Source organism: Polistes dominula, unplaced genomic scaffold (genome assembly GCF_049000335.1).
Source record: "Polistes dominula isolate Pdom_NZ unplaced genomic scaffold, Pdom_raw_medaka contig_73, whole genome shotgun sequence".
NCBI lineage: Eukaryota > Metazoa > Arthropoda > Insecta > Hymenoptera > Vespidae > Polistes > Polistes dominula.
Window position 1 is genome coordinate 2,454,967 of NW_028300951.1, and position 23,899 is coordinate 2,478,865.

General features: G+C 28.3%; 4 protein-coding genes across 6 annotated transcripts; all 4 read right to left on the minus strand.

Annotated features, from left to right (window-relative positions):
• Positions 1–814: 814 nt before the first annotated feature.
• LOC107063895 (WD repeat-containing protein 89) lies at positions 815–7,334 on the minus strand. Of its 2 annotated transcripts, XM_015316044.2 has the most exons (8): positions 7,196–7,334; positions 6,795–6,920; positions 6,258–6,484; positions 5,797–6,134; positions 5,582–5,710; positions 5,015–5,109; positions 4,742–4,844; positions 815–4,598 (listed from the first exon to the last, which is right to left on the minus strand). In XM_015316044.2, exons 2-8 carry the CDS (start codon positions 6,917–6,919, stop codon positions 4,443–4,445), a joined length of 1,173 nt encoding a protein of 390 aa, XP_015171530.1. In that variant the 5' UTR covers position 6,920; positions 7,196–7,334; the 3' UTR covers positions 815–4,442. The 2 variants fall into 2 exon arrangements, with proteins under 2 accessions (XP_015171530.1, XP_015171529.1); XM_015316043.2 differs by lacking the exon at positions 7,196–7,334 and having other exon boundaries at positions 6,795–7,189.
• Positions 7,335–7,342: 8 nt separating this feature from the next.
• LOC107063896 (putative ATP-dependent RNA helicase DHX35) lies at positions 7,343–17,382 on the minus strand. Of its 2 annotated transcripts, XM_015316045.2 has the most exons (12): positions 17,030–17,382; positions 16,560–16,774; positions 10,320–10,499; positions 9,937–10,077; positions 9,413–9,575; positions 9,175–9,336; positions 8,905–9,051; positions 8,669–8,810; positions 8,322–8,608; positions 7,906–8,211; positions 7,667–7,820; positions 7,343–7,593 (listed from the first exon to the last, which is right to left on the minus strand). In XM_015316045.2, the coding sequence occupies exons 1-12, from the start codon at positions 17,058–17,060 to the stop codon at positions 7,467–7,469; spliced, it is 2,055 nt and encodes a 684-aa protein (XP_015171531.2). In that variant the 5' UTR covers positions 17,061–17,382; the 3' UTR covers positions 7,343–7,466. The 2 variants fall into 2 exon arrangements, with proteins under 2 accessions (XP_015171531.2, XP_089028218.1); XM_089172092.1 differs by lacking the exon at positions 17,030–17,382 and having other exon boundaries at positions 10,320–10,489; positions 16,560–16,726.
• Positions 10,839–14,914, minus strand: LOC107063897 (Ceramide phosphoethanolamine synthase). Its single transcript, XM_015316046.2, is given in 1 exon segment — positions 10,839–14,914. A coding segment is annotated over 1 exon segment (1,074 nt). The 5' UTR covers positions 14,325–14,914; the 3' UTR covers positions 10,839–13,250.
• A 151-nt stretch (positions 17,383–17,533) lies between the features above and the next one.
• Positions 17,534–23,440, minus strand: LOC107063898 (Decondensation factor 31). The gene is made up of 3 exons (XM_015316047.2): positions 23,176–23,440; positions 20,142–20,335; positions 17,534–20,024 (listed from the first exon to the last, which is right to left on the minus strand). The coding sequence occupies exons 1-3, from the start codon at positions 23,193–23,195 to the stop codon at positions 19,861–19,863; spliced, it is 378 nt and encodes a 125-aa protein (XP_015171533.1). The 5' UTR covers positions 23,196–23,440; the 3' UTR covers positions 17,534–19,860.
• Between the last annotated feature and the right edge of the window lie 459 nt (positions 23,441–23,899).

Below are 23,899 nucleotides of genomic sequence, written 5' to 3' on the forward strand. Positions count from 1 at the left end.
AACAAGAAAACTCAGTTTTGAAAATATGTTGAGTATGCGTTTTCCTTGTAGAATCATATTATTCTGTTCACTTGTATCATCAATTATACAGGATATTCTGTATATATGTATATGTAAACCTCATATGCTTAAAAAGCGCGTGTTATCTACGAAGAAATGGAAGAAGGGTGTGCTTGAGTCTCTGCTGTTATTATTCTAATTCTATAAGCGCGTGTGCTTAAAATTTCACAACACAAAAAAGGAAAAAAATATACATATATATATATATATATATATACAATAAATAATAACATACAAGCACATCATATTGATACTGATCTTATCTGTAAATTATGCATGTAGTTATCTATTATAAAATACGAGAGTACATAATAAACAACTCGCTCATCTGGGGTAGCTATTCTTATACTAGAAATTTTCAAAGTATTTTAATACGTGCTAAACAAAAATACATGAGACGGGTAAAATATATACCTACTGTTATATAACAATAATTAATTAATTGTTTAATTAATTAATCATTGTTTTTTCGTGTGCCAAGTTGTTCGTTGATTGAAGTCGTCGAGTTTTCTTAATAGATATTTCATTTTATTTCTTCTTTTTTCTTTTTAATTGTATAGATCGCCTCCATTTTGATAAAAATCAATGCTATTTCTCAAGTACGTACACATATACATACATACATACACATTTACACATATATACATACTTAAGTAAGACTATTTGTGATTGAAATTTTGTTTCGAGATTATTCACTGCCATTTATTGTTATATCCGCATTATTTTTCATCTATCAATTATCTTATATTGATCATTTTTTTTTTTTTTTTTTTTTTAATTATTATTATTTATTACATTGCATAAAGAGAGAAGACGAGTGATATAGAAACATTTTTTGACTGCTCCGATTAATTAATTTTTATTTCTATTATTATTTTCTATATATCTCTCAACATACATAAGGAAAAAAAAAAAGAAGGAAGAATTCGTATCGTTAATTGTGATGATGGGAAAAGAGAATAAAATAAATGCATTTTTCGATAGAAGTATTATGCAATGTGCGATCATAATGCACGCTTTGAAAAATGATTATATATATAGATATAAATTTCTTGCTTCTTCTTCTTCTTGAAAAAAAAAAAAAAATTTATTTATTGTAAACATGTATAACTTGAGAATGAATTGTAAATTAAACTGATTATAGATATATTGCAATATCTAATTGATTACTGTGTTTCTTAATGAAACAAAAATATGAACAAATTTATATTGTATTAGAAATGATAATGTTTATTGTTTCTGGATATATATATATATATATAATAATTTATATATTATTAGTAATTTTTTTTTTTATATTAATTTTCTAATTTTATTTCTCTAACAGGATATACAGAAGAAACATTAAAAAAAAAAAAAAGAAGCAAAGAAATGTTTGAGTATTATTATTATTGTTATTATCTTCATTTGAATATTTAAAAAAAAAAAAAAAGGAGATAAAAGAATTATCTTTTATTATTATTTTGTATAAATTAGGAAATAAAAATATTAAAGAATCATGCTTGTAAACTCTGCGTCGCAAATTTGCCTAATACAAATGAATGTTATATAGCGTGCAATATGATCGAATGATTAATAAAAGCATCATGATGAAAAGAGTTCACCATGATGAAGTGCAAAGAGTGACATTAAATCTAATTAATTATATTAATTAAATAAAGAGAAACATATATAAGTAATATTACTACTACCACTTCGTCTCAATCAATCGTGATGACAATAGTTATTAAAAAGTATTCTATATATAGTCTTTATTACTATCCCTTTTACGGGTTTGAGGGGTCTGTTCCCTTTACAATCGTTTAAAAAGAAAAAACAAAAAAAAAGTATTCTATATAAGAGAGATTTAAATTGTGAGAAAATGAAAATGAAAAAGAAAAGAAAAAAAAATAACAAACAAACATACAAATCATACCAGTCTATTATTTAAATAAAAAATATGTCGAAAGAGCATATATGACGATATATATATATATCTATATATATATCGTATTTTTAGCTATTAGTAGAAAGAGACCTTTACAGATGAATGTTCGACTTCACACATTTTGTCTATTGTATTCAAAATATCTACACACATGTAGAAAGAAGAATATATTAATATTGGAATAAATGCAAATATTCTCAAAGAAAATAAAAAAAAATAAAAAAGAACTAGCATTTCAAAAAATTCTCGCATCGTTTGGTAAATTATTTTGTTAACGAGTATCATAGTAGTTTAGATTTTCCGATTAAATAAATAAGTTAAATAAGAAAAGAAGAGTAAGAGAGAGAGAGAGAGAGAGAGATTAATAAAGAGCTGGAATGTAATGATGTATGATTCTAAGTTGAAGAAGTCGGTCATCATCTTAAAGGTGTAATACGAAGAAATCAAATTGTTGTTAACAGCTAGAGTAGTGTGGCGGCCTATGTGCGTTTTATGACATTTCAATTTTGATGTCATATGACGTTACAACTTTAAAACAGAGAGAACATATATATATAATAATAATAATAATAATAATATTAATAATAATCATAATAGGAATAATAAAAAATAATAATAAAAGTAATAATAATAATAATATTAATAATATTAATAATAATAAACGTGGGGTTTTCCATGTTTTAGCGAATCTTTACGTCCCTATTGCTCATGGGAAGTATTTTTGTACGTTTACTCTGTACCTATATATACTATTTCACTTTAAAAACTATATCTACTGTTATCATTGTGATACTCGCTACTGCGATCATATTTGGAACGTTATCGTAACATTGTAATATGTATCTAAGGGCGTACGTTTGTTTTATTATATGCGCTCATTCGATAATCTAGTATTATAAAAAAAAAAAAAAAAAAAAAAAATCTTTTTAGAGACTTGAGTATAAACTTGAAAAGAAGGAGAAAACAAATAAAAATAAAAATAAAAAAATAACAAATAAAAATTACGAATCGTGCGCGACACACTCGGTTGTTTATATACACTATTATTAAATATATTAATTGTTATAATATATTATTGAATTTTTCGCTCAGAGACACAGAACTTTGTCAGCATTTCAGAAGTTCGACTGAAAGATGATGAAGTATTAATTATTATGCGATAATTGTATCTATCGTGATAAAATAATGCACGGTGTACGCTCTTTTTTACCAGACTGTTTCAATCGTAAAACAAATATTCATATATATATATGATGATGATGATGATGATGAACACGACTATGAACTTTTGTATGTTAAAGAAAACATACAAAAGATGAAGTTTACTGATTCGTGGTCGCTACTTTCTTACATAGCGATAACGAAACCTCAAGTAATGATTACTCTGTTAAATAATAATATTATTAATAATAATAATAATAATAATAATAATAATAATATCATAATCGCACGTACATTATACTATATATATATATATATATATAAAGTCGTATTTTTTATTATTTAGATAATATTTTTTATTCACATAATTTTTCTATTTAATTGACACTTTTTTTTATACTTGAAAATGCATTTATTATTATACTATTATTACTTATTACCTCTTGCCATAGCTGAGTTGTATCACAGAGTCGCTTTATTGTAAAAAAACAAAAACAAAAAAAAAACAAAACGACGCGTATTACCCGTAAAATATTTTTTTTCTTTTTTAAATTTCATTCTTTCTTTATCTTTCTCTCTCTCTCTCTCTCTCTCTCTCTGTCTGTCTTTCATCCTATATCTTTGAAGCATGTAATAGTTGCAATTACAATTTTTTCCACTCCCAGTAGTATATTTTTAAACTGCGCATCTTTCTTTAGCAGTTCTCCCATCGTATATATTTTCTAAATACTGAGGTTCGATGAGAACAAATTCATTGATTTTATTATTCAATTGAATATATATATATATATTTCTATTTCTATTAAACATATTAAGTATATCTTCTTTTTTTAAGTTGAATATTTTAAACTCGATAAGAGTAGAAAAGAATTAACAATAGCTCTTTTCTTCCTTGTTTAATTTCATACATATATGTATATATATATATATATATATATACACATATATATATATATATATATACAAAAATGCATTGTGGTATACAATTTACATTCCTTAAAAACATTGACATGCAAACGTGCTGAATTTTTTGAACGTTATATGAATCGTCGTTAAATATTTAGCCGTATAAAAAAAATAAGAACCTATTTATTATAAATGTACATACAACTGTTATTGTAATAAAGAACGTGAAAGAAAATATACATTACGTCTGAATTTTTTATATATATATATATGAAGCGATTATTCTTTTTCTTTTTATTATATATATTTTTTTTTTTTTTACTTACAAAATAGTGTTTTTTATTTGAATAGAATTTGAATCTTATATTTATTTCATTAATGCTTACAATTAATATGGTTTGCTTCTATGCTGACGTTCCCGACTTTTTCCACTGCCAATTTTGGTTAATAATTTCTGGCTTGTATTATTTTGAACGCCATTGGACTCTGATTGTCTCCAAATATTTACTATACCACCTTCTCCGACGGTTATTAAAGAGTTACTCTACGATATCACAATTAATAGATTATTTCAAATTTGTTTGTTTGTTTGTTTTTACTTTTATATAATTAATATATTAAATGCCATAACGAAACACCTTGGCACACAATATAAGATCTTTTTTTTTGATTATTGTATAAGCGTACCTTTTCATGTAACCAACTATCTCTTACATATTGTTTATTTCCGACCAGATTATAACAGATTTCTAGTTGATCATTTGCGATACTTAGACATCTCAAGTTTTTGCTATAAAACAAATATAACGATTGTATTATTACATTTATTTATTTATTTAGATATAGCACAAAATATTGAAAAAATATTGAATACATGTGTACATGTATATTAAATACGCATGTATTCAATATTTTTCAATATTTTGTGCTACTAGGGTCAATTTATTATTCATTATTTACCCTTTAACATTATCTGAACCTGCTAACAGGAATGGCTGTCCAAGCGCATTCGAAGGATGAAACTTAACTATGTAGCAATTATCTGGTTCATCGTCCTGAAAGCACAATTAATAAAAGCAATTGAAACCATTGTGTTATTGTTAATATACATAACGAAAAATGCGCAATTATGCATTTAGATATATACAAGTCTTCTGGATTTCCCCATCCATGAATTTCTCAAAATATTGACAGCAGCATGTATATGTGCATTAAAATATATTGCATATATTGGTGTGCTCGTCATCAAAACTATAGGTCATAAATTTTTACCAATTTCTGCTGTAAAATTTCGAAATGCCCTAATAACACAGATTACCAATAAATATTTATATTTAAACTGTGACTCGCGTTTTAATTTTATTTTATATAACTTACCTAATATTTAATTAACTGAAATAATATATCATAATTTCTATTATACAATTTTTTTCTTTGTATATATATACATATGTATAAAATATTGAAATGAAAATTTTGTAGGAAAAAAGTAATACTTAAAAAAAATGATACAACTATAAAACATACTTGTGTAATTGCTAAACAGCTACGTTTGAACATTTTATATGGAGTAACTCCTTCATAATCCCATAATTGTAACGATGATGTGAACGTTGTACACCACAGGTTGTCATTATTCATCCAGCCTAATCCATCCTTTCATTTTAAAAATACATTTAATAAAAGATAATTAATTAATCTTACATTATTATATTATTAACAATTGTCATATGAAAACTTACTACAGATGACTCGGTATTTAATGAATATCTTAATGCCAAATCTTCCGTAGGTTGTGTCAGATCAAAAATATTGATAAGACCATCTACACTACCGGATGCCAATATATCTCGTTTATCAGGATGAAATGATAAACGAGTCACCTCGTCCATATGTGACTGCCAATAACCACCAAGAAGATTATTACCCTTAGATTCTACTTTAGAATTACTATGCCTAATATCCCAAAATAAAATAAACGCATCTCCACCGATATGTTCAGTTCCACCAGCGATTAATCTTTCATCACAACTTATATCAAAACTAGCTAATGGTTTTATTTTTCCATCTTCTGAAGTATCTAAAAAAAAAGCAATGTAAAAGAATAAATCTAAATTAGAATTGGTAGTGTAAAACATTCCAAAAAATTCATTAAGAAAAGATGATTTTTTTTTAAAAGTTTTAAATATTTGATAAAATGAACCTTTAAATTCTGCAACTGCTTTTCCTTTAGCACGTAAATCATATGCAGTAATTACTCCATTATTAGTTGCCATATATATAACATTTTTAGAGATAGGACTGAATTTGATTCCAACTATAGTAGCTTTATTATGAGTTAACGTGATAGTCCTACTTAAAGTTTCTCCGACTGTATATATGACACACGAATGATCGGATAAGGCAGTGCCAATTCTGAATTCTGGTTCACTAAAAAAAAAAAAAAAAGATAATAAATTACTATTAATTCAAATTATATAAATATTACATCAATTTCTATACATATAAATAATCATCCATTGTTTAAACTTATTTTATATATACATAAATATAAAATACCGGTAATGAAGACAATGTGGTTTAAATCGACAAATCGAACTTCAATCGATTTTATCATTTATTTGATATTACAATTATTTGTGTATTTTCAAATAAATTGATGATTTATGTATAGATTATGTTTTGTAAAGGTTTAAATATTATTAGTGTAAAATAATAAACAAAAATATAAAATGTTCACCTTTGAGTTCCACAAACCGCTAAAACATAATTTTTTTGCAAAGACACCGCCTCTTCTACCGATAATATCAATTCGTTTTTCTTCTTCGTAGACATGTTGTTCTGCTTCGCTGTACCGTTCTCCATGCTAAGTTTTTTAAGAGAATCGATTATATTTGCCATATTTTATAAAAACAAACTTTTGAAATATAGACGCTATGTGTGTTGAGGTTATTGTATCATTTGAATTATAAACATGCTTTGTTCGGAAAACAAATTTGGTTAATTTATATTGAAGTTACATATTTATTATTAATAACGTAAAGTACACATAAAAATTTAAATAATATATGTATAAATAACAAGCTATAAGAATTATTTCTCTCAGCAAATTATAAAACGTGATTGCGTATTATTTATTACCTTCACAATACAAACAGGAACGAGAATAATATAACCTGCATTGCAATTAAACCGTTGATTCAATGGCATTGGTGTTCTCAAAATGATCAGCGCTTAATGCGCATGCGCAGTTATGAAAAATTGCAAATTTAATATTAGTCAAATGAATTTTTATTTCTTTTTTTTTTTTTTTATATGGAAACAAATAAATATGTAACATAATCTTTTTATTTTATTTATTATTATTTTTTTTTTTAATATTTATATTCCAAATGAAATGATATTTCTTTTATTAAACTGGATCGATCGAAGTTCTTTCGTAAAAATGTGGCGCCAATTCCAATAACCATTCCGATTGTATTACAGTTAAATCTTTCATATAAGTTTTATTAGTTTGTACTATTTCGCAATAAAGTATCCTGAAATAATAATAAAAAAGATATAAAAACGTATTATAAATGATCCTATAAAAGTATACTGGACATTACAAACCATTGTGGTTGTTGAATAGTATATAGACAACTATTTGAATGGATATATAAATCTTTATTCCCTCTGATAGTTTTGTATACTCCAGTATAATGTAAATAGGCAGCTTTCGGAAATAATCCTGTTGTTATACATTTCAAGATCTGTTCTACGTTTCCTACGATAATAAACGACATTTAATATAAAAATCATTTCTAATTGAACGATCACAATTGATTATTAAAATGGAACTATTGTTATACCATTGCAAGATATTAAAGGAATATCCAATCTTTTTAACATTCGACAAATTTGTCCACGAATTTCCGAAGCCCTTCGTAAAGCTTTGTTATTAAGAAAATTCTTTTGACACCAACTCGGCGTTTTATTTGTCTCATAAGCTGTATAAACATTTAATAATGTTAACAGATCACCTTCTTCAACTTCAAATTTACGATGAGCTACTCTTGCTTTTGCAATGGCTTGACCACCCCCAGGACGAATAAAAACATTTTGTACTTGAAGCATCGCTATTATCGTGGCCATTTCTTCGGAACAACCCATTTGTCCTATTAAAACATAAAACATAAACTGATAAAATCATATTACGATAAATTTTATATTCCAAACGATTAGCTCGAAGAAAAGAAAGAAAAAAAACTCATTCAAAATTTATTACCGGAAACAATAAGACATTTTCCAAAGGTAGGCTCTAATGGCATTTCCGCCATTGTCATGCCTAAAGGTGTCGTCAATTCTCCGTCATTATCTATAGCACCTAATGCATAAAGTAATTCCATGCCTGCTATAAGATTTTTACTGGGTGGAGCTGATGGAAAATTGAATCGAAGTACATTATCAATTCCTAATGCTTTTAATTGCAAGATGGCTGGTGCTAAATCCGATCTTTGCATTTCTGGTGGCGTTGCTTCTGGTAATTCTTTATATGCTTCTTCTGTATATAATCTAAACAAATTATATATATAATAATAATAATAATTAAAAATTTGGTATCGAGCTTATTACCTAAAAGTTTTTCCACTTTGAACTCTAGCTGCACGTCCGGCCCTTTGATCAGCCGAAGCTTTAGATACCGGTACAATGGTAAGACTATTAGTTTGTGTTTCTGGCTCAAACCAGGGCATCTTAACAAAGCCACAATCGATCACTGTAATACCGTTAAGTTAAATAATTGACGTTAAATGTTAATGTTAACATTTGAGAAACTAAAAGTATCATAAAAGCGTACTGCGATTCTCTACCGTAAACGACGTTCGGAATAGTAATTGAAGTTTCAGCGATATTTGTTGCAACTATAACTTTTCGCGTATCTTTGGCAGCTCTCCAAAATACCTTGAGTTGTTCATTATTCGGTAAAGATCCATACATCGCCAGTGGTTGTAATTTTACTATAAAAAAGGGTAATAGAAAAATAAGAAAACGTAAAAGTTAAAAATATCAAAAGATAATATGATAAATGACTCGAGACCATTTTAATAATTATGAGATGAAATAAAATATCTTCTATTTACGTTTTCCATCCTTTATAAGTTTAGCATGTTCCGATAAAAGAGAAACTGCTTGATCTACTTCGTCGAGTCCTGTGAGAAATGCTAAAATGTCACCAGGTTCCTCTATTTCGTGAATCTTTAAAGCTGTGTCCACAACACTAGTAACGTAATTCGGAACTGGTTCTAAAAAATGTTGAAACATTACGTAACAACAATTTTAAGTGTGGGATTAATGATATGCATTAAATTAGTTTTATACCTCTGACATAGAAAATGTCTACTGGATATAATCTACCCTCAACGCTCATAATTACTGCTGTATCCTTTGAAGAATCCTTTGTTGTATTCAAATTAAAAAAATCACGTAGTTGTTCCGCATCGACCGTTGCGGAGGAGACTACGACTTTCAAACTTTTACGTTTCTGTCATAAAATCAAATATATTAATACAATTTGTATATTAATACTTTAATGGCCGCTCATACAACATGTGTGTGTGGTAGCCGGAATAACTGTTATTTATTTATAACTTTTTATATATTTAAAATTATATCAAATTAAATTGATTGTTAAATTGTTGTTTTCTGTTTTATGTTAATTTTTTTCGTGAATGACAATAAAGTTTTTTTTAAATTAATTTTTGAAAAATATTACCGGCCTATGGCGACTGCGTACACGTGCGGCCATTAAAGTGTTTAATGTAATATTACTCATTAATATTTTATTATATATAAAAAAAAAAATATCCAACAAACATAGATAAAATAATAATGGTTTCATTTACTCGAATAATTTTCTTCAAGAGACCCATAATGATATCCGTCATTAAGGTTCTTTCATGTACTTCATCTAATACGATAATTGCATATGTCGTCAACAATGGATCGCTCATTAATTCACGTAATAATATTCCTTCCGTCATATACTGCAAATAAAATAATACTAAATGTTAAAATATTTATTACAAAACATATGTCAATATAATTAATTATACACGAACATGAAACGATGTATTATCACGTTATCATTAATTATTACATTTTATATATATATACCTCCACCATAATATTTTCTCGTGTGAAAAAATAATCTGATAAAAAAAAAAAACATACACAACCGGAAATTAATCATTATTTCAAACGATAATAAATCATATTTTGTATATACCTTGATCTTTGTAGATTCATTGGTACAATCATCGAAACGTATGCAATAACCAACTTCGGTACCAAATATGCAATTACGTTCATCGGCAACTCTACTTGCCAATGACGTAGCAGCAACTCTTCTGGGTTCTGTTATTCCTATTATTTTACCATCTTCGCACCATCCTGCTTCTAGAAGGTACTGTCAATTAAAAGAAGAAAACATAAAGACAAAATAAAATAGTAATAATCGTTAATAACCGTAAAATGGTAGTGTAACACATTTTTACAAAAACTAGTTCTGATAAAGTGTGACGATAAGAACAAAAGGGAAACTATTGAACTTTACTTTTCTTTATTTTTCTGCATACGTGTATATATATATATATATATATATGTGTGTGTGTGTATATGTATGTGTTATATAATTTTTCATTCCCCCTTTTTTTCTTTTTTAAGATAATAAAACAATCCAGAAACTTTGCCGACAACTCATTGTGTGTTTTTATATTGCAAAGTTTGCTCCTATTTTTGTTGTTCATGTTACAGTCACATAACTTCTTTTGTGAGAAATTTTGTTATTCGTTCACGTTTATATAATAACGACGACTATTATCATAAATAAAATTTGTAATAAACTTGGTTATTATTTTTCTTTTTTTCTTTCAAATGTTTATTTATGTATACTCTTATCAAAAGAATTGAAACAACGATAGAAGAAAAATTTAGTCACTTTGATGATGTTAAAATATTCCAACAAATGTATTATTTATATCTCTCTTATTAAAATAAAAAAAAAATGAGAAATAATTATACATCATAAATGTATAATCAAAAACTTGAAAGATGCAAAGTAACTTAATTAACAGTACAAATATATAATTAATTTGTTATTTTACTATTACGACGTTTTGTAATAATATTATTTTTGAAATAACATTTGTATTTTTTCAACATTGTGAAATATTAAACAGAAAAATAAATTGATATAAAAAAAAAGATATATTATATATTATCTTCTATTATTCAGTACTTCTCTCTCGTTCGTCGAAATTGTTAATCTTATCTAACGGATCGTATGATTCAGAAAATGGTTGCGATTAGAAGTGACAAAAAGGACAGTCGATAAAAAAAAAAAAAGAAAACGGTTTTATAACAAGAGAGAACAAATTTAATCGATTATGAAGTATAATTATGTATAATTTTTTTCTATGTATATTATATTATGTAAATATATGAATATATTATAAATATGTAGGTACAATATTTGAATGTATGTAATAACGTTAAAATAACAATTAGACACGTGAATTTGTATTTATTGAATTAAAATAGCGTTATATCTGTGCCATAACGTTATCTCTTCGTATTGACTTAAAACCTTTGTTATGTTTATAAAAGACTTTTTTATCTTATGGTTCTACGTAATACTAATCTCTTTATTTAAACGTTATTTCAATATAACAACGACTATAAAATTTCTTATTTAATTATATATATTTATATATAAAACATATTATTATATATATTATATAAAACATTTATTATTTATTATATATTATTTATAAAATATTTATATATATATACTTTTAAGGCATCATTGAACTGTGAATATAAACCTATAAAGTATTATTTAAGTATTATTTACAAATCGTACAATTAAAATTGTGTCCAATTATCACCATCAATAATTTGTTTAATATCTCATCGTTTTATAATTTTTAACACGTTGAGTGCCACACGAATTCTTAGGGAAATTCTCGTCAGGTCACAAGCGTTATTTTGTATTGAAAAAATAGTTGAACGTGTCAGTCACTTGTGACGGACGTGGCCGAAACGGAAAGTCTAGTGTCACTCACCGATGCCTGACATATAAATACAACTTACATTTTTATCATATTATATTTTATATCCTGAAAGAAATAGGATACGAAGACCGCAAATCCTCAAAGAAATAGGATACGAAGACCGCGAATGGAAGGATCGCGCTCAGGGATGGGAACAATGGCGGGATTTGGTATTTACGGCAATGAACTTTCGAGTTTCTAGTGCCAGTATAATAATAATAATAATAATAATAATAATAATAATAATAATAATAATAATAATAATAATATATTTTACATTTATTTATTTTTATTAGAGCCGAGAAATAAATTTGAAAAAAAACCCGTTCATTATTATCAAAATAAAAATCGTAGAAAAAGTTCAAAATGGCTGTTCGTTTGAAATTCGATTGTCGATGAGTCAATTCAGTGATTAAAAAAAAAAAAAAAAACATTCCTATCAATCCAAAAATTATCGCAACATTTTTTAACAAACGTTAACATTTACAGTAGATTGAATGATTATTTTTTATTTTATTGATAATTGTTTTTTGAAGTAATCAATATTTGTTTAATCTCGGTATTTAATATTTCGACTATCATAACAATACAGTGATCATTGGTAACTATTGTCACTATATTTTTTATCACTATCTTATCTTTTTATTAGAGTTGTGGCTTCTAAGCCAAAAGTATAAAAAAAATTGCGTTATATAGATAAGATTAAAGTATCTATAGGAGTTGTAATAATATGAAATATAATTCTATCCTTATTTACTTCCTATATACTATAAACAATATATATATATATATATATATATATATATACACATGAATTTGAAGTTATGTGGGTAATGATGGAATGTTGATATAAAAGTGCATACAAAATTAAAATACAATTTGTATTCTTTCTTATTAAAATATATGTTATTTATATCAGTTATGTAAATACTATACTTATATGATACTATGAACGAGAAAAATGTATCAATGAAACGTCAAATTATCAAAAGATAAGTTTGTTAATAAAAACGACAAGAAGAAACAGCAAAAAATAAAATGGATCGAGAGATAAGATAAATAAATAGATAATCTCATCGATTATTAAGGCCGATTAAAGAAGATTTTTAACTACCAAGAATCATGGGTACCATGTGTATATAATCATAAGCATATTGATAATGAAATTCCGTTAAATATATTAATAAAAATATAAGAACGTAGGACGACCATCTGAACAATTTGATATATTCCCAGACACGATTAAAAAATATAGCCAATAATAGATAATCCATGGCAGCATGTACGTTTAACATTTTCCATCCTAGAGCAACAAACCAAAACGAGTTACTTCTGAGTATGTTGGTTTGCCTTAGATGTAGGAGTTCTGTATTGATGGAGAATGGTTCGATGTCCAGATCCAGAAGATCTTGGTAAAGCCAAATGTAACGATTCCATGCAGCACTGGCTACGATCAGATGACCGATTATGAGGAGGACATTAGGAAGTGCGATGTTCCTTATTGACATGTTTGAAGAAGAAGATGACGACGATGGGGTGTAATGTGTCGTTTCTAATACGACAGAGGTCAAAGGTAAAGTTTGCAATTTATCATATCCTCCTCGTCTGGGTGGAGAGCGAATAAGAAAGTAATAAAGTCCGGTTATCAAAGCAACGCATCCAAGTGCATCGCAAAAACCGTCTACGAAATAACCAGGTGAACCAACGTCCGATCTTTCACCTGATATATTAGCTCTCTGTCTCGCTACGTGGCCGTCCAAATCGTCTAGCTATGTTCTCACTTGAAATAGTATCGCACCTAGACGTCTTTGAGTTAGGGATTCGCTCGATACACATTTACCTGCCAAAACAGCAACCAACACATGAAAACCACTAATCATATTTGGTGTCAACCAATTCCAATATTGGCTAATTCCTAAGATTTTATCCATCAAAGCGGCCAACGGACTTAGAAGAAAATGATTTGGATGATCCAGGGTTAATCCTTTCACCGTTACCGCGCAAAGAGGATTCAAATCACAGGGTATCGTTGGTTGATATGGTGTATCGTTGGTCATAGCTCTTATACGATAATTTTTTACTCTTGAATATAATAATACATCCATTACGATAAAATATACCACTGATATAGCAATAATCCCAAAAGCTATTTTGTTCACCAGGTCAAAATGAACGGCCATGTTTATATTTTTCTTTTATTTGTTATTTTTTACGTGGCCAAAACCAATAAATTGTAACTTCTTTTTATTTTTTTGTTTTGTTTTAATTTTTATCTTCTTTCCTTTGAATATATAGAAATTATAGCTTCTTTGTAGAACACAGTATTTTATAATTTTATTATAAAGAAAATAATTGGGGAAACAATCTAATTGATCGCGTATTGATTGATTCCCGATCAAATATAAGGATGATCTAATGAGATACGTTTCGTTGCTGTCAGATGATAGAAAAGTTTATAACCATTCGGTAGATCGTGCCGAGGCTTACTGAGAGTCTCACTCGCAGAGTTGTTCGAACTTCAATAATCTAACTTAAACCTACAATGACGATCGTGTCCATGCGTCGTCGCATCGCACGTGGTCACGCATAGATCTCTTCCTCAACTACTACCATTTTCCCACACCCACACTTTTTCCCCTTCTTCTACCCCTTCCACCATACCCCCATATCATTTTCGCACACTCCCTCGCAAATATTTTATCATTGACGAGCAATCGTCTACAAGAAAGTTTTTCTTTCATTTTTTTATATTTTTTTCTTTTTTTTTGTTTACTTATCTTTTTCTTTATATCTTAAGAAAAAAAAATGGTAGAATATATTTAATGTATTTTTTAGTGTAATTTCATTGATTTCATTTTATTTCTAAATTTGTTTTTTTTTTTTATAAAATATATGTTTGTGTAAATTTAAATAGTTTTTATATTAAATAGTAATATTTATTATATTAATTAATAATTTAATTAATTAATTTATTATATTATATTATATTAATAATAGTTTTCTATTAATATATCATCCCTTCCTTTATTCAATTTTTAAATATTTTCTGGCATTTAATTCCCAAATTTTATTTGTTTTCTTTTTTTAATTGATTTTTAAATGCTAATAATTAACTATAACTATTTATCTATTTATCTGTCGAAACAAAAAAAAAATAAATAGATTAGAAAAAATATTGTGAAGAAAAATTTACTAAAAATTTATCAATCTTCTTTTCCTAAATATGTAAAAAAAAAAAAAAAAAAAAAAGATGAGATAAAATAGAATTGACAAATATATTTGTTCTCGTTTTATATTGAACAAAATAATTTCCTTTTAACGAGCACGTTTTTCTCGATGTAGCTTCTCTCTCGTCCATTATATATATGTTAGAGAATCGAAAGAAATGGCTTCTTTTCAACCCCTCGATACTTTTATATTCCTAACAAATCGATTCACTCTTTCGACCCTTCCTGTCTATGACCTCCCCATTTTTATCTCTTTCTTTTTCTTTATCTTTCTTTACTTTTATTTCTATCTGAAAAGGATCTTTTTCATACTTATGTTTTTCTGCTTTGAAAATTCGATAAATTAAAATTTCATACATTTATCGTCCGATCGTTGTCAAACAATAACAAATTTTTATTCAACCGAGACCTTGAAATTCTGAATTATAAAGAGCCTTAGATAGGCACATGCGCATTTGAATAAATTTCTTTTTTATTGCGTATTATCAGTCAAGACAATTGTACGTACGTTTATATGTCATAAAAAGGGGACTAAAGTAAAGGATACTTTTGACCCTTTTTATTGAACGAAGGTAATATTATGCGGAGGGAAATTTTGACGTTAGTGTTTTATTCAAAAATATTTGTATATATGTATTTATATATGTCTCTACGTAAAATAAAAATAATATCTATAATTGTTTTAGGTGAATTGGTCGTAGTACTTTTTCTTTGAAATCATTTTCTTGAACTACTTTTGAAATAATTATATATATATATATATACATACAAAATGACTGTTTAGAATATTGATTTTTACCTATTATTTGCTTATACCTATTATTATACTCAATAATTTCTATTTGTATTCTTTTGTCCTTTTGAAACATTCATTTGAAAATATTTTTCACTCAATTGTCATACATTATTGGATTGCAAATTCTTTTACCATTATTAGTGTAGACAATAATAAAAAGAAATATCTAAATAATTTAACACGTTCCATACCAAGTCCTTTTTTATCTGACTTGTCATTCAAACCATTTAATTTTCAGTACATTAAACAAATAGGTTTAAGTGTACCACGAGTGGTACATTAATTTAATAGAATTATTAAACACATACACACATGGTGTTAAAAAGAGATAACTATATGGAAGAAAGCATAAAAAGCACAATTTATTAACTAATTATTATATGTTTAATTACCTGTGGTAACTGTGTACTTTTGCCACATCCAGTTTCTCCTACCAGGACGAGAGTTTGATATTTTTCAAGCAGATATATTATATGATCTCTATTTTTGTATATAGGTAATCGCTTGCGTTGCATATCCAATGCAAGCGAATGATGAGCATTGTAGACAAACTGCGTTGATGAATGTGCATCGATATCTGGTCTGTCTTCTTGCCATGTTGAAGCTCCTAAAAATATAAATCATACTTTACTATCAATTCGAACGAATATCATTCAATTATTTTAATAATAGAATACAATATATGAAAAGTAAACACACAAAAGATAGGTTATGAAATTCGACAATACGTCAACATTATTAAACTGCATTAACATATAAATAAAAATAATAGTAATAAAATATTTTGTTATAAATAATATTATAAAGTTAAATAATAGAGTTTATATGACTATAAATAAAAGTATTGAACATTTATACGTACCAGGTTTAGAAAATACAGGTTTGGTATTCATTTCTTGATTTTGTTTCTTAAAAATATAAACATTAATAACTTAAATATTTCACTTATATATTTATCACTATTATAAATCACTATTAATTAAAAAAACATATGTAATAATTGGAATATTTTAAATTGATAGAGAAAACGCGTCAAACATTTTAAAAACATTTCGGATTGTACAGATGGCGCTAGTTACTGTACTCTATTACAAAGTAAATCTAAAGTGACAATCGATCAAATAGATTTTTTTAATATAAAATCTTTAATTATATTTTTAGAATAATGTTAATTTATACGTTCCATTAAATAAATTAATATTTTAATACGTTAATAAAAATTAATATTGAATAGATTCTAATTTTTTATCTCTCATAATGTATAAAAACATTACCGACCGTTTTTACACTTACCATACATACATAATACATATAAATAAGGGATACGCGTAAAAGATGCGTGTAAAAAAATCTTCAAACAACAATAATCGATAAATATATTATAATTAATAAATTTTATAATTTAGAGTAGTATCGTATATAAAATAGTTTTTATCTTTTGTAATTTTTCAATCGAAAATTTAAATTTGTCGCATTTGAAATTTTTTAATATATTTTTCTTTTTATAATTTTAATTATAAACTTTAGTATACTATAATTTCACTTATCAGATATGTCTCTTGTTATTATTTGAACAATTATAATTATTTACGAAAGATTTACATTTATTAGAAAGTATATTTTTCAGTACTTAAGAATTTTTATTGTTTAATTATTGCTTTTTTGTATTTTTTAATTTTTCAATTTTTTTTTCTTTTTTGTAATATTGAACACATTCATCAATTGTAAATTTTTGTTTATACACGCGCGATAATTAACCGTTGAAAATATTTTTATTTTTCATTTTTGTATTTGTCTCCCCACTGCTACAAATATATTTTCTATTTGTGTGACGCAAAATACGAATAATTATATATATATATATATATGTTTACATACATAAAATAAAAAAAAGAACCAATAATAGATTTAGTCATATAGGACTTGTTCATAGAGCTACCTTTTCTTTTTTTAACCTTAGTTATTAATTAGTTTTTCTTAATTCTTTTGAACTATTAATAGTATACGCTTCTATACTCTTCAAATTTAGCACATATAAAATAAATAAAATAGATTATTATTATTCTTATATTAAACTCAAAATAGAAAGTAAATTTCAATTTATTTCTTATAAATATAGTATTGTCATATATCTGCATTTTAGAAATTTCGACACTGAACTTATTATTTAGTATTAATATTGATATAATTCTGTCAAACTTAAATAAAACAAGAAAATATTATCTTAAGTTGATAGTAAAGTAAAAAGTATATCTAAAGAAATAATAGGAGACAATTAAAATAGAAATAATGTTCGTAGAGTATAGGCATTCCTAATTATTTCTAATCCGTTTTAGACAGCTGTTCATCGATACTTATAAAATTAATCAAAATCATTGAAAATCTGGCTCTACGAACAAAGTAATATTTAATATAAGTACCAAATGTAGTACATAATTTTTATATGTACGAATCGTTCGATATTTCATTTTCTTTCAAATGATTTGCATTCAATATCTATATTTTATATGATATATAGATTCTCTATGGGATACATTTAAATTTGTTGTTTCTTTCTTTTTTTTTTTTTTTTTTTCACGAAATGTGTCACGGCCATAGAATTGCTACTAAAAATAAATGCAGTGATTTTTACTGCTGTTAGCACAATCAAGTATGTTACTCACCAGTATATGTCTATACACACATACATATACATATGTTATTATGTATTATTGAACACAATTTTTTAAAGTTAAACTTTGTAAATTGCACAGATTTACCATTAAAATTAAAAGAAAATAAAAAGTAAAAAAACAAAAATTGTTTAGTTTTACAAAAATTTCCAACGGAGTGCGATTCGTTACAAATCCTGGCATGTAGACTACATTAGGCAAAGAGAGAATTATTTCTCGAATATTTTTAATTAGGTTTTCTTTCAAATTTCAAATACTGCGCGCGTTCGTCAGATATATTATCGAGAACATGACGAGTTCATTATTATTGTTATAAATCCAATGAAAGTACAGAGTAAAACGTTATACACAATTATGTATAAATCGCGAGTAAAGATTTTCCTTTTAAATGATATAATATATTTGTTTTTGTTCTTGTTGTCATAGAGTAAATAAATACTTGAAGATACAAGTATTTTACTTTAGGAATGTATTTTGATTTGCAGAAAAATAATGTATCTTTTATCTCCGGTTATGAGATTAGTTTATTCACCTATACCTACTTCTGTGCATCAGAAACAATGGGGACTAGTAAGTGAAATATTTTGCACAAATGTATCTTTCTTTCTTTCTTTCTTTTTTTTCAGGCACCACACTGTTTGTCCATTTTTAAGAAGTTAGAAATATATTATTCCTAAAATTATTTATATGCGTCTCTTACTTTACTAGTCTAATGCTAAATGAATATATATATGCGGATGCCAGAGAGTACGGGGGGACAGAATCGATGTTCATGAATTTCGAGAGTGTTAGTATGAATGTACATACTTGTTATTGCCGATATCAATAAAAAGTTATTGCAATAAACACACATAGATGTACTAAATGCCAAATGTCATTAGCATAATATCAATCTTTTGATAGAAAATGCTCGCCCCTACTGACGATGCACAGTCATTATTAAATCTGTTCTGACTTCGCGCTTAGCCATTAAAATTGATTCTATAAGATAAGGACTGAGAATAGTAATGACAAGAAGATATTAAGCTGTGGCTTCTGCATCTCCATTGCTCTCCGCTTCAGCACATTTCTCTTCGAGTCTAGATTTTTTTTCTGGGCTTGCACCATCCAAAGCATTGTCCTCTGCGGCATCATTTAAAGCCGTTGATTTCCTCTTTATGCAACAGCTATCGGCGGCTGGTGCATCTAAAATATATGAGTTAAATCAAAAATACTGTTACACAAATATTCATTCTAATGGGCACAAAAATATTTCACCAAAGAATCAACATTATACATTATTCAATGCAAAAAAATACATACCTGTGGAATCACCATTTTCGGTGGATTCTTCTTCCTTCTCCTCGGTTTCTTTTTCCTCGCTGGAACCATTTTCTGTGGTCTCTGTCGCTTGGCCATTTTCCGAGGTTTTAGAATCCTCGTCAACCTCCTGAACTACTTTCTTTTCTTCTTCTACTACTTTTTTCTCCGGGCTGGTGGTAGCAACCTTTGTATCCCTAAATAATCCAAATAACATTGTTTCAACTTACATATAATCCAAAAACATTTTGAAGAAACTAAAGCAGTAATGAAGGTCAATCTATTTATGCATTTTACTAGTCATACCGTGAAAGAAAAAGGAAAAAACCTTCTAGTTTTATCGTAAAAAGAAAAACAAGAAGGCAAAAATAAATTCATACGTTCTCAAACAAGAACGTGCAATCTATAGAATATATTTATAAACACCTTGACCAAAAACGAAGAACAGTTAATAGAAGAAAAGTGCGTCATCGTAATAGACCAATGCAATATAAAACTGACGTTTATCAAAATCAAGTCTCTCAAGGTGGATTTCATATTTCATTAATTGCGCGGGTAAAAAGACACAAGAAAAAAAATGCAACACAAGGAAGAAACCAAATAGTAGATTCGAGAGAAAGAAAGAGAGAAAGTGAAAGGAGAAAAAGAGATGGGAGAACGGACGCGCAACGGTAGCGACATCTACTGACACGACGTTAGCATTAACCATTTATTTCCCCCTCCCCTACTCCTTCATAGTCCAACACACACCGATCCAGATGCTTGAGCATAGCGCGGCAAATTCTCGCGTGGACCACAAATATACCTGTGGCCTTTCTTTTCCTCTCCCTCTCTCACTCTCTCTTCTCTTTTACTTCCTATGAATGTATATATATATGCATGTATGTACAACACGTTTGGTACGTAAAAAAACAAAAAAATGTATGTTTATTTATTCAACAGGTCTCAAAGATAGATTAGTCGTTGTCTTCTCGAAGAAACTTGTTTTGTCCATAAAAAAAATCGTTCTTTCTCGAAAACTATGCGTCTCTTCAAGAGCAAATCGAGCGTAACACTACAACACAACACAACACAACATCAAACACACACATACACAAAGAGAAAGAGAGAGTTCGGTCTTCTCTCTTTTCTCTCGTATCATCCTCTAACCAGTGACGACGACGAGGGAGGCAACACAGATCGATACGTTGTCCCGTTCTCTTTTAGAAGCCGCCGGTCGTAACTTGCGCGCCACAAGGCTCTTGCGAAACGACGCCGTTTCTGACCTCGTCCTCGCTACTTTTAACGACATATAGAAAGAAAAAGATTATCTCTTTTTCTTCTATAAACCTACGTTGATGACGTACTAATAGTCATAGTAATATATACAAAGATAGAAATAGAAATAGAGAGAGAGAGAGAAAGATGAATGAGTATATCCTTTATTTTGCCGCCAAAAATGTTCCTTTCTCTATTTGCTTTTCTTACTATTCTCCACATTTCTACATCATCACAAATATATGTATATATATATATAAGATACTCTTTTTCTTTTTTATGTGAGAAATAATGAACGAAGAAAGTCGAACGTCGATATGTGCGATATAAATAAACGAACCGCGCGTTGAGGATGACCGAGCACGATACCGATAATAACATATACACACCAACTTTAAATATATATATATATATATATATATATATATATATATATATATATATATTCACATTTACATATATAATATATATAAATATGAGAGAGTCAGAAAAATAAAGTACCACGAAAAGAAAAGAAAAAAAAAAGAAACAAGATAAACCTAAAATGAATGCTATTTAATGGAATGTAAATTTTATAAGATATTTATCACGTGATCTTTTCGTTTAATTATAAAACAAATAAGAAAAAAGTATGGAAATAAAGGAACGCGTAACTTTTCAATAATCTTCATGGTGTTGTATATACGGAGTGTATTATTTACTAAAGACGTTTCGATGAAAGAAACCGATTCAAGCGGAAAAAAAAAGAAATGTTCGTGAAAAAGAAAAAAAAAGAAACAGAAAAAAGATAAAGAAGTTGAAAAAAAAAGAAGAAGAAGGATGGGAAAGGGGCCACGCTTCGCAAGTAGAGCACGCATCGTGCCGAGGGCACAGGTAATCGCGCGCGCACCGAACGTTGCGCGCTTACGTATCCTCCCTCTCCTCCCCCAACCCTACTATTCCTTCTCCCACTATACCACCTCTATTTCTATCTTTCTCCCGCGTTCTCCCTTCTCCACCTCAACTATCCACCAATCCCTCCCTTCAGTCACCCTTTTCTACCACGATCGCGCATAGCGCTCTTACAAAACTCTCTACGCACACACTTACGCGTACACAATATTCTATATATACCATGAGTGTGTATACATCGCAACGTATTACTACACGAGTACGATTCGCTGCCGCGCACGCAAAGCCAACAAGCAAACAATACACATACAAATACACACAAGCAAATATTATATACAAGTGTGTGTACACCTAAGCACATGCGTGTGTGCGTGCGTGGCATATCAACACACATACACACACACTTTCTATCTCTCTCTTTTTCACTCACTCTTGTATCATGCACACAAGTTGGCGTTGATGCGCGCGCGCTAGAACGCCAGCACCACAAGGTAAAAGCAATGATTTCAAATGCACCCCGATCTCTTTCGCCGTGAGTTTTTAACATTAACGACGATTTCCATTCGATCTTTTTTATCGATACGATATCGGATTGGTCACCTTATTGATGTATATTAAATCAATTTATAAATAAAAACCTTACTATTGGCGATAGGTTGCAAATAATATAACATGAAAAGAATAGAGGAAAGCGTGAGAGAAAGAGAGATAGCAACAGCGAGGCGCGATTTTTACTTCGTTTCCAAAATTGTAGTTTAATCGTATGGTAGGTAGTGGTAGTAGTGGCAGTTGTAGTAGTAGTAGTGTAGTAGAATAGTAGCAATAGTAATAGTAGTATTGTAGTTATAATAATATTAATAATAATAATAAAATAACGTTTGATACTCACTTTACTTCCGTATCCGCCATCCTTGAGATCCGTTAAGATTATCGTTGAAAAGGTTTGAGAACCAAAACGCGTTATAACGAACGCACCAAATGAGAGAGCCGCGTCCTCTTTACGCACCGGCGAACACACGTAGAATTCCGGTAACACCACTCTCTGTGTGTCGCGTAAGCGGGTACCGACGCGCAAATGGCAGAGAGACTCGCACACTGATTCGCCCGAGTCCCGCCGAGCTGCTCGGCCCGGCCGGCGGCCTTCGAACGTTTTTCTTTCCCGCTCGATTACAGATGGCGCCTCGATCAAACCCTTTCAGAACAAACCCACGAATCCGCCGCCGCGTTCTGCATTGTTAGAGAAAGTTTTCATCTTATATATTTATTTATAAATCGAAATTAGACGTTTTTCACGGTTCGTGCTTCTGTTTTTGTTTTTTTGTTGTTTTCTTACTTTATTTTAAAAATCATTTCGATTTCTCGATGTCTACGAGTTATGTTTTTATTCCTGCCAGTAATCTCTTCCAAGAAGTAATTCCTTAGTCAAGATTAGATTCATCGGTGACGCGGTAGTTGGTATATATCTACGACGTGATTCAATTGACCAACCTTTGCCACGAATTTGATGTTTCGATTTTAATCCTCAATCCTATCCGCTGAATATTTTTAAGGAGATACAGAAAATAATTGATATCATATCATTTTTTTTATTTATCTAATTTAAAACGTCCTCT

What these genes read in the sequence shown, in the direction of transcription:
- LOC107063895 (XM_015316043.2), bottom strand. Translation starts at nt 6,955, where the DNA reads ATGGCAAATATAATCGATTCTCTTAAAAAACTTAGCATGGAGAACGGT. An exon ending in AGCAGTTGCAGAATTTAAAG is followed by an intron (nt 6,135 to 6,257) that starts GTTCATTTTATC and finishes CTTTTTTTTTAG; the next exon opens with ATACTTCAGAAGATGGAAAA. An exon ending in TAAATACCGAGTCATCTGTA is followed by an intron (nt 5,711 to 5,796) that starts GTAAGTTTTCAT and finishes TTAAAATGAAAG; the next exon opens with GATGGATTAGGCTGGATGAA.
- LOC107063896 (XM_015316045.2), bottom strand. Translation starts at nt 17,060, where the DNA reads ATGAATACCAAACCTGTATTTTCTAAACCTG. An exon ending in ACTTATAAAGGATGGAAAAC is followed by an intron (nt 9,052 to 9,174) that starts GTAAATAGAAGA and finishes CCTTTTTTATAG; the next exon opens with TAAAATTACAACCACTGGCG. An exon ending in AAAATGTCTTATTGTTTCCG is followed by an intron (nt 8,212 to 8,321) that starts GTAATAAATTTT and finishes ATGTTTTAATAG; the next exon opens with GACAAATGGGTTGTTCCGAA.
- LOC107063898 (XM_015316047.2), bottom strand. Translation starts at nt 23,195, where the DNA reads ATGGCGGATACGGAAGTAAA. An exon ending in ATGGCGGATACGGAAGTAAA is followed by an intron (nt 20,336 to 23,175) that starts GTGAGTATCAAA and finishes TGGATTATTTAG; the next exon opens with GGATACAAAGGTTGCTACCA. An exon ending in CGAAAATGGTGATTCCACAG is followed by an intron (nt 20,025 to 20,141) that starts GTATGTATTTTT and finishes CATATATTTTAG; the next exon opens with ATGCACCAGCCGCCGATAGC.